At 38.2% G+C, this 13,884-nt stretch overlaps 2 protein-coding genes across 4 annotated transcripts; one reads left to right on the top strand and one right to left on the bottom strand.

Moving 5' to 3' along the window:
• Positions 1-1,171: 1,171 nt before the first annotated feature.
• On the top strand, positions 1,172-7,870 carry LOC103974048 (uncharacterized protein At3g49140). 3 transcript variants are annotated; one of them, XM_009388784.3, is made up of 13 exons: positions 1,172-1,330; positions 2,016-2,139; positions 3,688-3,913; positions 4,268-4,370; positions 4,453-4,517; positions 4,614-4,721; positions 4,823-4,921; positions 5,541-5,694; positions 5,819-5,869; positions 5,956-6,065; positions 6,256-6,408; positions 7,140-7,244; positions 7,350-7,870. In XM_009388784.3, the coding sequence occupies exons 1-13, from the start codon at positions 1,306-1,308 to the stop codon at positions 7,452-7,454; spliced, it is 1,428 nt and encodes a 475-aa protein (XP_009387059.2). In that variant the 5' UTR covers positions 1,172-1,305; the 3' UTR covers positions 7,455-7,870. The 3 variants fall into 3 exon arrangements, with proteins under 3 accessions (XP_009387059.2, XP_009387060.2, XP_009387058.2); XM_009388785.3 differs by having other exon boundaries at positions 3,685-3,913; positions 7,140-7,235; XM_009388783.3 differs by having other exon boundaries at positions 3,685-3,913.
• A 972-nt stretch (positions 7,871-8,842) lies between these two features.
• On the bottom strand, positions 8,843-12,491 carry LOC135641232 (uncharacterized). Its single transcript, XM_065156455.1, has 2 exons — positions 11,958-12,491; positions 8,843-11,289 (listed from the first exon to the last, which is right to left on the bottom strand). Exons 1-2 carry the CDS (start codon positions 12,422-12,424, stop codon positions 11,034-11,036), a joined length of 723 nt encoding a protein of 240 aa, XP_065012527.1. The 5' UTR covers positions 12,425-12,491; the 3' UTR covers positions 8,843-11,033.
• Between the last annotated feature and the right edge of the window lie 1,393 nt (positions 12,492-13,884).

The following is a 13,884-nucleotide window of genomic DNA, read 5'->3' as shown; positions in this document are numbered from 1 at the left end:
AGACAGTAACAATTATTTGGGACAGTGACAGTAGTCATAATAGCTGCACTGCCGCAGGACACCATCATCACTGTAGAGTTAAAGACAAGATGAGGCAGGGCAACAGCAGAAACCCAGAATGGACCAACAGCATACATAACTCGCTCTCTCTCTCTCTCCTTAATGGTCTGCCACATGGTCCGTATCTATCTCCATATCCCAGTCCGAGTTCTACCTTTCTCCTGTTACATGTGGCTCTCACACGACACAACTGCAGGCTTCCCCTCCTCGCCTGCAGATGCTTTGATTCCCTCGTGCTTTCGGTGCATATTCTGGTATGCCGTCTTGCCACCATAATATTATTATGGGACCAAGTGAGATCTCAATAACATCCAACTCGGATTCCCAAAGCCATCACAAATGGATTCACGGTGAGGCCACACAGCGATCAGTTTATTCAACACCTGCTCTCGCCTCAATTGCCTCTCTTACTCGTAGCTTTCACCGTTCCTTTTTATTGGATCCCATGACACTATTGGAGACTTATCAATATCATTATCAGCTAAATTAATTACCATTTTTGTGAATATATATATATATATATATATTCACAAAAATTATGTAAAACGCTTCAAAAATATTTGTGGTGGATAATTTTGATGTGTGATCTAAGTTTAAAGACAATGACAACACATGCTACCCTTTGTCTCTAAGTTATTATGGATGTCATGATAGATATTAATCTATTTTTTCAAAAAATATATTATTAATAATAAATATTATAATTTTAATTAATATATAACTGTGTGGTCCAGCCAATTAATCCATCAGTTTGATCGGTAACCCAATGAATGATTTTTTTAATATTATTAACAGCAATATATTTATGCTATTTAAATTGTATATAATTTTTACTTTAAAGTACATAATTATGTTTTTATTAAATCAAATACTCGTGACCCAAGTTTAATGTATACAGCCAAGTATATATAGATTTATATTATAAATTATTTAATTAAATTAAAATTATATATATATATATATATATATATATATATATATATATATATATATATATATATATATATATATATATATATATATATATATATATATATATATATATATATATATATATATATATATATTAGGAAGTCAATAAAGCGGAGGGAAAAAATAAAAACGGTGGTGGCGAGGGGCGTGTCGCTGCTTCCATGTGTCTTGTGTCTCTTTCGACACTAAACCTATGTTTAGTTTAATGGCGGCAGCAACAGGCGGAGGGGAATCCCTCTGAAGCGGACTCCTTCATCCCCCCTCCCCCCTCTCATGGCGATCGGCCTCGTTTACCCCGGTAATCACCTCTCTCTTTCTCTCTCTCTCTCTCACTTCTCCTCTCTTATCTACCTCCCTCCCATGTCTCCTTATGCGCGGACAACGAGAAACCCGCGCCAGCCCTACTGCCACCCCAAGCTATCGTGGAGCGCTCCACAGAGAAAGGACTCAAAAGAGAGTCTTCTGTTTCGAGCTTACTCTTTGGGTAAAAAATATTCCACTTTGGGATTTTTTTTCCACCTGATCCATCAAGAGAAGGGGGAGGAGATGATTGGAGCAGCTTCTTTGTTCAGTGCAGATCGTCTCCTCTTGATGAGATGTTATTTCGTCCTGCGTCAATTTTGCATCTTGCTGTACCAATGAAAAGAGGAGTTCTTTAATGAAGTGATTCTTGGAGGTTCTTGTTAGTGACCATGTGAAACTGCCGATCGGTTGTGTATCCGATGCGGGACACTTCGATATATCTGAGAAAGGAGAGATCTTTCTTTTCTAGTTCTCGTGACGAGAACTGCAAACTAATTCAGATGCTTTTATCTCTTTCAGACAGAGGCTTTATGTTTAAGGATGATAGAATTCTTAGGTTGTTGATATGAATTTTATGTCAGGGTCCATTGTTTTTATTGTTTGCAGGTCAATGCTTTAATTGATAGACCGACTTTTATGACATCTTTTTTTTTTTTCGTCTTACATCATGTTTCTTCCAGCATCTTCCCACGGTCAATTGTGCGATCGAGAAGGACTTTCTTGTTCACTATCAGCTGTGACTGCAGCTAGTTGGATCAAGTCCACGTTGGATGGTCGGAGAGTGTCTGAGTATTTTAGCTTCAGGTATTTCACCTTTGCTGTTTGCCTATTTCTGTGTTTTCCACGTGTGAAAACAAGAGATAGAAAGGGAAAATTTTCAGTTGTGTAGGATGCTACCTTTTTCACCAAAATTATGATGTGAAAGGAATGCACAAATGAGAAACTTGTTTATCTGTTGCTTACTTGAGTTGGTTATTTTTCATGTTAATCACATGCTGGTGTTGGATGTGAAGTTCCTGATCAGAATTTGTATTATCATGCTGGTAGTAGCATGCCTTACAAAAATATATGTTTTTGTGTCATGTTGTTTGTGCACCATTAATGTCTAGCTAAAGGATAAGACTACATGTGTTAAGTCCTCCTCAAACCTTTCATTGGTGAGAGACTTGTCCACTGGGCTGCTTCTTTTTCATGTCTGCCTACAGGTCATTCTTTGTGCCCACTGAATGAGGAACAGTTATAGAATTTCCTGTATCTAGGGATTTCTATGCAGGCATCTTTGCAATAACTTTCTTGATAACATAACTTGCAAAGAGTCTAGCAGGTCCTGCTTGGTGACTGCTGTAGGAACCTTGGATGAAGTAAAACACTTTGGTGGCTAGGCATTCACCTAGAGACATGTTATGTATGTTTTTATGTATAAATCAACCAACTGGCATGTAAAAGTGTTCTTAGATCATGCAATATTTTTAGAAGGCAACAATCATGGTTTTTTTTATTAACTTATATGAACTCATTAAAAAAGAAAGGTCCTATAGTTGCAAAAAAAATTGGTCAATTATAAATAACCTGGACTCTATGCATTATGAATAACAATTCTTTTTGTTATTATCTAAACATCAAACAACATGGAGCAACATAGTGCTGATTCCAGCGAATTTATAATGACTAGAAATAGTACTATGTGAAAATTTTATTGAGATGCAGGATAATACAAATTTGTCAAGGTCTACTTATAACTGGTCAAAATTCTAGAATTTACTGCAATAAGATTTTTGTTCTCTTGGTAAAGAAACATGATTTGGTGATTGGCGTTGGTCCCTCAATAAAAAAAAAGGTACATGTAATAGAAGTCGATATGGTTCAAACTTAACCCTGTCCTTTTACCCTCTAATGACAAATAATTAGCAATTAAGTGGAGAGCTAAACAAAGGTCGTGGCACCTAGATACTTGCCTAGGCCTTGTATGGGCGTTCAGGTCAGGTGTTATTGGAGCTAAGACCTTAAAAAGCAATAGGTGCCTAGGTGTAGTGGATACAACTCAACCAACCAGGTGGAGATGCCAAATTGGCTGCTTATGTAAAGTTCTATAGAATCGGTTCGGCTTCCAATGAGGCAATGACAGACTATGATTGCTGCTAACTCTAAGAGCAATAGTAGATGACTGTTTGTAAAAAGTACTGCTAAGTTGTTGTAAGCCTCAGTAGTGTCAAAATGATGTAATGCTCAAGTTCCCAGTATGGAGGACTCTAGTATCTTCTGAGTATCGTTTCTTCTCGCTTTGTCTGTTATCTATCCCTTGCCGACCTATAATTGATTTTCAATCGCATGCTTCTCTTTTCATTTTAGCAGCAGATGGAGGAGCCCATATTTCGGGTCCAAGCAATCATATTGGCTGCAAACAGCACAGGAGCTATCTGTAAAAGTTCGAGTTGCTGCTGACTACTCGGACTCAGTACCTGATTCATCTAAGTATCATAAAGATCTTGGTTACCACCCTCTTGAAGAACTGAAAGAGCGTGAAAAGAACAAGAACATTGTGCTCACAAATGCTGAACTAGCTAGGACAACTGCCGAGGTGACCCTTTTATAATCTCAGAAGCACAAATTTTGCTGTCTTTAGTTGAACATTATTGTTGGCTATCATGGACATGTTAGGCTTGCCTGCTGGTTAGTGTCGACAATTATGAGTATCTGCTAGTGTAAAAACTTTGCATGAGGATTTCTTCGGTTATTCTCTAGTTGGTTGCCGATTCTTATTCTTCTTTTAATATATTTTCGCTTTTTCTAAATAATTATGCTGCCGAAAAAGGGAAAATTGTTATAAAATTCCTTTTCGCATGAATATTCAAGGTGCATTTATCTGACCATGTAAATTGCAAATTATTCATGATCCTCCAAGGATTGAAGATGACTCTGTTTGTTTTTCTAGGCTAATAACAAGGCTTTGCTCATATTTCCTGGAGGAGTACATAATGAACCACATCGGCATGTCTCATGGGCAGAATTTCAGTATGTCATTGATGACTATGGAGGTCTGGTTTCATGGATAACATCCTTTTTGTGCTGTCATGTAACCCAATTTTCCTTTAACACCTGATGTTTCATATATTCCAGATATGTTTTTTGAGTTATTCGATGATGAAAATATTTTGCAAGATCATGGTGCAGACAGCCCCGTGGTAATAACTTTTCCCACATGATTATGGCAGCCATTTCTCAGTTTCTTTCTTGAAATAAATTGGTAAGCAATTTATCTGTGTTGAATGATTATGCAGATGGTTTTGATAGGGAGTGACTGTCCTACGTATGAAGAAATCAGTACAATTTCAGATAACTTTGATATGGATGGTGAAAATGATATCGGTGTATCTGAACTTAATGAGGTTTGTGCTGTCAAAACAATATGAAACCTATTGGACAATAATTGTTGCGAACCATTGAGAACTAAAATTTATTCTAGTCTCATGTATCTGCTGCTATACAGATTGATGATACAGAAGTAATGGATACTCTTATAAATTGGGGCATGCCAGATACTTTGCGTTACATTCATCCTCTGTATTTTGCAAAGTGTTTGACCAAGGTAGGATTCATGAACAATTTTGTTGGTGAAATTTACTTAAATCTTGAGCCTGGAGGCTAAACACCTTATTGTTTGCTTGTTCACTTAGACAGGCCTTAAATATGACTATTACTTTGCTTGCTGATATAACTTATGACAGTCAAATGCTTGAAGATGCATTTAGTCTCTAAAGCATCAGAAGCTCAGTCACTTAAATAGATGTTTGTTGCTTGTTTACCTCTCTGATATTCACAAAGTACAGCTGCCATAGAGCTAACATACCAGTTTTAGCAGTGTTTTGCTAAAACTCTCAGTGAGTTTTCAGAATCATGGATTGTTTCAGAATCATGGATTAGAATGAACTTATTGGAAAATTCACATATTCCTGTGAAGATATAGCCTTATATGTGTGCACGTGCACCTGCATTTGTTTGTGGATTTTACTTGGTAAGATGAACACAGGTTGGGCCTTAATTCTAAAGTTAGGAGAACCACAGAATTCGACAGAAACTAGATTGAATATTTTGATGCTTTGCATGACAATAATTTTTTGTGCTGCTTTTAGCAGAGCATGTTGTTCATTTGCCTGATTTATGATGATGTCAAGCAAAATGACAATATGGTTTCTGTTATTGTATAGGTTGTCCAGACAAAGTTTGGAAAGGTGGTGGACTGGCCATCAAATGGACTTCAAATTATTGGTTGTTTAAGACCTGCTTTTATAGATGAAGAATCTTATTTAAGGAGGTTGTTCCACCGTGATGATGGTGACAATTATATTTCAGACTGGAGAGGTAATTTATAACACCTTAGTTTGTGATGAAATCAATTTCTAGAAGAAAAAAAAAACTTGATTTGTAATTTGTTGTCTTCTTCTATAAGAGCATATAATGTGTAACATTGTTGTCAAATGTGCAGATGAGTCTGAGAAAGAAGAGGAACAGGTCGCAAGAGCTTATGACTTGATTGGTATGAAATTCCCAAATGATTTTTTTAATTTGTCAAGTCATCCTTTTAACTGATTGGATAATTGGATGAGTTTTTAATTTGTGTAGATGGGGGAATGTTGAGTTTTGATTCCAAACGTGATGTAAGCACAATAAGCTCCACACTTTACAAATTGGAGATTATTACGGTGGAGTTACATTCTGTATATGGTGACCAGGCAAGTACACTTAGCAATGATATACTGCTAATATATGCTCCAAAATTATTTCATATGAACTTATGTTTTTTGTCTATCAAAAGAATAACTTGAACACCTATATTTCTAGTATCACATTATTTGAAATTTTTTGGTTAAATTTTTAGAGTTCTAGGAGATGATTTCATCAACTATTTTTCAACTCATGCAGTCGTTGATTAGTCTGCAAGAATTTCAAGATGCAGAACCTGATCTCCTTGCACATTCTGCGTCAGCAATTATAGAGCGCATAAATGAATATGGATTGCAATGCAATGTTGCTCTGAAAGCTCTTTGTCGCAGGAAGAAGGGCCTTAATGTTGAGGTAAGTTTCTCTATCGACAGTGGCAGATATTATTCTTGTTGATCTCCTTCATTAGGTCATTGACTCCATATCCTGGGGATTAATTAGGTCACTGATTCCATGTTACTGAGGACAGCAACATCCTCAAGTTTGACAGATAGTGAACCTAACAAAAATTTCTTATTTTTTTGTGGAGGTGCAGTAGGCCTTTAACTTGTAACTTGCCAACAGTATTGTACTAGAATGTAGGGCTAGGCTTCTCTTCTCATGTGGAGAATTCTTTCATCAGGCTTAGATTTGTACATCTCTTTCAAATTTATTTGAAATATTTCCATTGTTATCATGTCTTTTTGGTCTTTTTTATTTTTAGCCCTGACTAGGTTTTCAAGTCGCATGTTAGAAAGCATAATATGCCGTGACAGTATGCTTTCAATTTGCTGCTATGAACTTCAGTCTTGCATGCTACTGCTTGATTGCATTACCCAATTATCTTTATCCTGTCATTTGGCCATGTGGTCATATCATAATTATAGGTTTTGCTTCTCTTTTATTTAGGTTAGTGCTTACTCACTGCTATTATTTACAGACAGTTTCTGGATGAAACTCTCATCGCTTTGCCATTTCTCAAAACAAGATTACAATTTATATATTTTAATAACCTGATGAAGCAAGTTTTCTTATTATTACAATTTTTCTTCTCGCCCATTCCTTTGAAGATCGACTGTTTTGTGAACTCTCTCCAATTCATACAGGGAGCAAATCTCATTGGCATAGATAGTCTTGGCATAGATGTACGAGTATATTGTGGGATGGAAGCCCGAACCCTTCGTTTTCCATTCAGTGCTAGAGTAAGCATTGTAATGCAAGGAACTTCTTCTATTTCTTTTACAAGTACTCTTGGTTAGTTCTACTCCCAATTACCTTTTCTGCTCAGTCATTCAGTAATTTGCCATTTGTTTCAGGCCATGTCTGAGAGTGCAGCTGAAAAGAAGATCAAGAGAATGCTTTTCCCACGTTATCACAGGAAAAACCTAAGAACTGCGACCGATGGCATCAGGGAGTTGTAAAGGGGAAATGTCTCAAGTTTCACTTTGAATAAGTTAATTTCTTATTTCTAGTCTGTTCATAGCATAATGTCTGCTCATGTTCAGCCAAGACATGCACATAGGACGCAGTTAAGGACCATGTTGGGTGTGCTGGTTTGCAGCAGAATTTTCAACTTTAGGAAAGCTTTTCCATTAGTAATGGCACCATGTCGATATTTTGACCGGAGGCCACTGGTCATTGTCATTTTGCGGAAGTTAATCCATGATCCATGAGAATAATCTTTGTGTGTCGAGATTCGGAAAGGGGAGAAGGCTTCGGTGTACTATTTGAGTAGGGTGATTCCCAAGGTTTTTCTGCAGTTGTGTATGACGCTGATCCTCTGTTTAAAAGCTTTGTACTGGTAAAAGTGATAGTAGTATAACATTTACCAACATCAGCTGTGATTACTTGTGTGTATAGATGTTTTTGGAAGATCTCATGTGGACCAGGTTAGAACTGATTTGAACTCCTCCTTGGACCATGTCAGTGTTGGAATTGCTTGTTGCAAACTGGTTCAAGGTCACCCAAGAGACTGCTTGCAAGGTGGAACATTAAGCCTGCATAATTGTAAGTCACTAGAAGCCGAGCACACTACTATATTGGAGGAGCTGACAAGAGGACGACCTTGTAAACAGTACTGCAATTGACTATGGCATTAGCTTCTCAAGCTTTGCAGGATCTTCTTCACTCCTTCCCTTCCAAATTTGAACGAACATGCAATACATTACCCTCAGGTCAGTATAACTTCAATGTTTATTCCGGACCATTAGGTTATATAATCGAGCTCCATTAATTTGTTAGAGGTTGATATATTAATTTATTGAACTTGAATCCCTGACTGAAATACTTTTTTAAATCTAAATTAATGATGCTATTCAGATCTTTTTTCACGTACATCAACAGCCATTAGTGAGTGGTGGTTTTATATCGTGATGTTGTTTGGATAAAATCAAAAAATGCTAAATAATTCAGAGTACATGATTACTTGGAATCTCTCATTGGAGGGTTGGTGTAAGTTAAAACTATGATGCCTCCTAGATTAGATTAGATTAGATTAGATTAGATTAGAGGGAGACAAATGGAAGAAGTGGGTTTATCATATTGCAATTCTGATGCTTCTTGTTTGTTTATTTTTATGAATGCAGGAATCTGTCCAGAAGGGATACAATATTACTATGAAGCAGTTGCTATTAGGAAAGGATTATTAATTGGTTAACTAGGGATGCAAAAGAATTTTTATTCAGACATCTGCCATCTACATACAAACTCTTTTCTTAAGTTCCATAGATAACTGGCTTTCTGTTTCTTTTTTCGAAAAAAAAAGTCTACTAATACAGAATGAGATTACACAAGAATTTCTCCTCCAAGATGAGCTTCAAAACAGCAAGTCATCAAAGAAATCTACAACAGATGGTTTCACAAGTGCCAATTGAGTTAAAAGACACAAGTAAACATCAAAAGCAACTGCAGCTGTTTGCCGCTTTGCTTAAAAAGGAAGGAAGGAATCAATCACGGTAGTATAGTTTCAGATTTGCATCCAAGTACTATACATTGTTCAGTTACAAAATGACTGATACTCTTTTAGTCCCAGTTTCATCTCCTCAGCTGAGATCTCCATTTCTCCCAAGTATTCAATTTTAAATTCCAATATGTAACTAGTAGCACTTTGTGTTTCGCACCAAAGAAGAACATCCACAAACCTGCCAAATGCAAAGCAAAATCTTGGGTTAGGTTCATTTTGGAGAAATTAGTGAATATTGATATTGGATTCGAGCAGATGTCTCATGGATTTGTTGTCTATTGCCAGGTAGGTTCTTCACTATCTGCCTCTCCTGCAACAAACTCAGAGGAGAGTCTTAATAGATAATGGAGGTGTTTGGTCAGAACAATCTCGTTTCACAGTGACCAAATTGAGAAAAAGAAAAGACTACAGTGCAAGTGCAGTTAACAAGATTCTGCAATAAAAGATAAACACAGCAATTTTATTTGCATCATCTACAGAGTACTCATGGATGCCTTTACACTCAATAAAAGTTGCCACTTGTGGATTTCACCAAAATTTCTGTAGATAACATTGCAGTTTTATTGAAAATATTTAAAAGAATGAGGTCACTGCTGATGTGTTGGTACTTCGTATCAATTCACATAATAATGAGTAGCCGGCCTTGGGGGAATTGTGTTGTTATATCTGAGCTTAACATATTGACAAATAGCAACAGATGGTGGACAATCAGAAGACTTTTAAAATAACATATTCTCAAACCAGTATGTCTGCACAGTTTAAGACAATGCCCGATCCATTTTAACATTCTTTTAGCAAGTTCACTTAAATAAAAATGGCTATTGCCATGGTCTCCAAAAGAGTCGGAGCAACAATTGCTAGAAATAAACTATTCTTATTAAGAGTTGGGGCATCCTTTTGATGGCAACTTTTCTAATTATAGTTACAGAAAAGGAGGTACTTCTTTTTAAGCTAATTAAGAGTTACTATGCCTGGCAATGGCATCCTTTGATATCGATGGAAATAAGCTATTCTATCTTAGTTAATTTGAACACCCTTGCCTCACAAACACCATAATGTATAATTAGAATGCAATTTTCTAATTTCACTGTTTCATGCTTAATATGAATATTGATTTTGGTTTTCTACTGGCTGCTTTAACTACAATCCCAACTCTATTCAGGTTTGAACAAGATATGACTTATTTGAAATGAAATGAATGGAAATTTAATATAAAAAAACAAATATTTCTACGAGATTCCAGGTATTCTGTGGTTCTTTCTCACATTAATCGGCAACTCTTGATCATTGAGATTCACAGATAATTCATATTAATATTTAGGGATAGATCTTACCTCTCTTTTATCCCCTTAAACAAACCAAAATGATTCAAATTTTTCTATTTGGAATCGTCTTACGTCTAATTCCTATTACTTTAGCTGTTTCGCAGGATTAGTCATCATTCAAATCTTTGAGAATGCAGGATCAATGATCTCACCAATCACAACTGCTTTCTACTCCACCTCCAACCCAACCAACTCCATTTATGAGGATCATATGGCACAAACAAGCCAGACAAACATTTCTTTAAGTCCAATTTTTTTGTGAATCTATGATATATAAGACCATTTATGACGAACTGAGAACTTTTGAATTTCAAAGTTGAAGCAATATTGGAGTAAACTTTTCAAATTTAAAGCATTAAATTTATGTATGCTTGGCATGGTGCATGCATGCATGTGTGTCTAATAAGCCTAGAGATAATGCCTGGCTTGTTGATGGCATGACCCTGAACAAAGCGAACACAGCATGCATCATACATTGGCCAGCAATCCCTGGTCTGGTGTAACTAGGATCAGCGACGTCCGTAAGTAATAAATGATATGCATAATATGTAGAAGGCATAATTCAAGAACACCAAAAGCGTACCTTGTATGAGAACGTTTTTCTTCTTTCAGATGGGCCCCTCTCCCCTGCTATATAACATCTACAATAGCAAGTTCTGTACACAAAAATAAGAAGTTTTTACTCTTCAAAACAGCATCGAACACAACCAACATTAACCAGCGTTCTCATCCTTGTCTGCATTCTTTGTACTGGCAGCATTTGGTGCTTTCCTTCTATTGATTTGGATCTGGTGGATGTATTCAGCAATTATGACATGAAAACCTGGAGCAGGCTTGCCAGAAGAATATACTCTAAAGCCTTCCCTACTGAAAACTTGTGAGAGATGGTTCTGATCCTTTTGAATGTGCAGTGTGCAGAAAGGAGGCACTGCAGCTTGGAGAACTGGCTTCCCGCAAGTTTGTCCACTGCTGATATACAAAGTAGAAATATAATTCATAGGAGTTTAACATGACAATAAGTCCCCAATCAACAGCAGTAAGAGTAACATATAGTTCAATCGCATCCGATATGCAAAAGGAGTAGAGAATTGAACCAACAACCAGTAGCATGGATCTAAGAGTAACATCCAGTATTCGATCCTCCTATGTTTCTTGTTCAAGGGACCAGCGCCTGGCTCCTTGTCTAAGAAATTACAAGTTGAAGCCCTAGCCAACAATCCACTAAAAGAAGATTATTTCAATTAAAATTGCTTTCTTAGATAACATTTTCAGAAAATATAATTAAAAAAAAGTGGCATTGCGACGCATGCCCAACGGATGGCAACAATCAGTACAACAAGGAGGCCTGAGTTAATAGCTCCGAATATCTGCTATTGATAATAACCAGTTTGCAGCGTATAAACCAAACAAAAGTGTTAAGCTTGTTCAGGTGGGCGTCATTAACCACAGGCCACAAGCTAAATTCACTTCCTTTGTTGAGGAAAACTCCATATTGCAACCTTTCATGGCTCCGAATCACTTCAAAAGATCATATTTTAAAGCGTCTGATAATTCTACAATAACGAAAACATCTGATGATTGCACAAGCACAACACCAACAAGAAGCAGCAGTAACGGAAATGAAGGGGAATCCATACCTGAAGGTCTCGTAGGTACAAGGCTTGTAAAGCGTCTGCCGGTCATCGCAGAGTATGTGACCATGGCAGTAACTCGTCAGGGGCATCGCCATCGACATACACTCGGAAATGCGGCAAAAACCCTTCTTTGCAACCCCGTCATCATTCTCCCCGCTCACCTCGGCCAGCGCGGCCGCCGCCGCTGTGTCGAGTCCGTCCACCTCGAGGGGGCTCACGCCGATGTTCCAGTAGTACTCGCGGAGCTTGGACCGGACCTCCTCCACGAGCGCCCAATAGTGCTCCCTGTAGTGCCTGGCGAGCTGCTTCACCCGGCGGGAGCGGCGGCGAAGCACCTCCTCCCGGGAGAGGAGCTCCGCCGCAAGCAGCACCGCATCCTCCGCCGCGCCGGTGATGGGCGGGATCGGATCGGTGTCGGCGGGGCGGAGGAGGAGAGGAGGGGGAGAAGGAGGCGGGGGGGCCGTCGCCATTTGCTTTGCCCGCGCGGCTCCCCTCTCGTTACACTGGGTATAGAGAGAGTGGTGTGTGCGAGTGCAGCTCGAGAGAGGGTAGGGCTTCGATCGATTTGGGCCGTAATTATGGGCAAATTTCTATTAATGGGCCGACTCTACATGGTTCATTTATGGGCCAATTTCAATTAATGGACCGACTCATCATGTTCTCAAGTCAACGAACATGATGGACGGCTGAGATGAGAGATATATATAGCTTTGAAAACGTGTAAAGTGCAGCACGAAAGAGAGTAAAGCTTTTCACTAAAGAGCAATTTGAGCCGTAATTAATGTGCCGAGAAAGTGCAGTACGAGAGAGGGTTAGGCTTCAGTGAAGCAGTCTGGGCCGTAATTAATTAATAGAGCGAGAGGCCACTTAGTTGCTTTATGTGTAAGAATGTTCTCAAGTTGATGAGTATGATGGACGGCTGAGATTAGAGATGCATATCTTTACCCCTCTTTACGCAACCAAAGAGGCATATGTGATTTGCGGAGACGCGTGGACGAGAAGCGGGAAGAGCGAGGGCGGCAGCATGCTCCTGATCCGATCTCTCCGCTCACGCCGCCGCTGCCGTCGAGCCCGACAAGACCATCGGAGACCGCCCCAGGAACGACTGCAGCATGGACGAGATCGGATCCATCGACGACCCTCCCCGTCCTCGACCTCCTCTCCCGCAATGTGCTCACTTTTCCTCGGCCTTCTCGTTTCTCTCTACTATTTTCTAGTTTCTTTGTTGATGCAATGTTCAGTTCCGTAATGCCTTAATCGAGCTCTAGCTGTTCTACTATCGGATAAATCTGGAATCTCGAAGTGTACGTAGCGATTGTCATTTACCTTGTGGAATTGTTTTCAAGAACCAAAATTTCATTTTTAAGCATGCGTAAACCTAATTTGATCTGGAAGATGTTAATCGCTTCAATTTGTCTTACAGGTCTTACATGAAGAAAACTAGCATAATTTGAAAGAACAATTGTATGATACGTTCTGAGTCAGTTAAAGAAGTGCAAATATCTTCTCAAAATAGCTTGTCTTGATTTTTCTACTAGATTTATTATTGAGGCCGAACTTGGCATCATTCTCCATAAGGTAGTTCAAGATACGTGGGAAAAAAAATTTTGAGTCAGACTTAGAAAGATGATTATAGACCTATTACAGAAGATTAAAGTTGCTCCTTTTATCAACTGTAATCTTTCAGGAGGAAGGACATGCAACTTATAATAAATACCTGTTTTGTTTGTTCACAATGGAAAATTGATTACACAAGCATCAACATTTTGTAAGGCTTGCATGGTGTTCAGATCATCGGAGTTTAGATAATATTAATTTTTCAGTATGTTAACAACAATACCATAGTCAAATGAGTCCATCTGCATCCTGTCAACTTTAGTTAATCTGAATTGCCACTAGACCTATCAATAATCTGGAACTGTAAGAATGG

This window comes from Musa acuminata, chromosome BXJ3-6, assembly GCF_036884655.1.
Source record: "Musa acuminata AAA Group cultivar baxijiao chromosome BXJ3-6, Cavendish_Baxijiao_AAA, whole genome shotgun sequence".
Lineage (NCBI taxonomy): Eukaryota > Viridiplantae > Streptophyta > Magnoliopsida > Zingiberales > Musaceae > Musa > Musa acuminata.
Note: the sequence above shows the minus strand (reverse complement) of the source record. Positions and strands in the feature narration are given on the sequence as shown.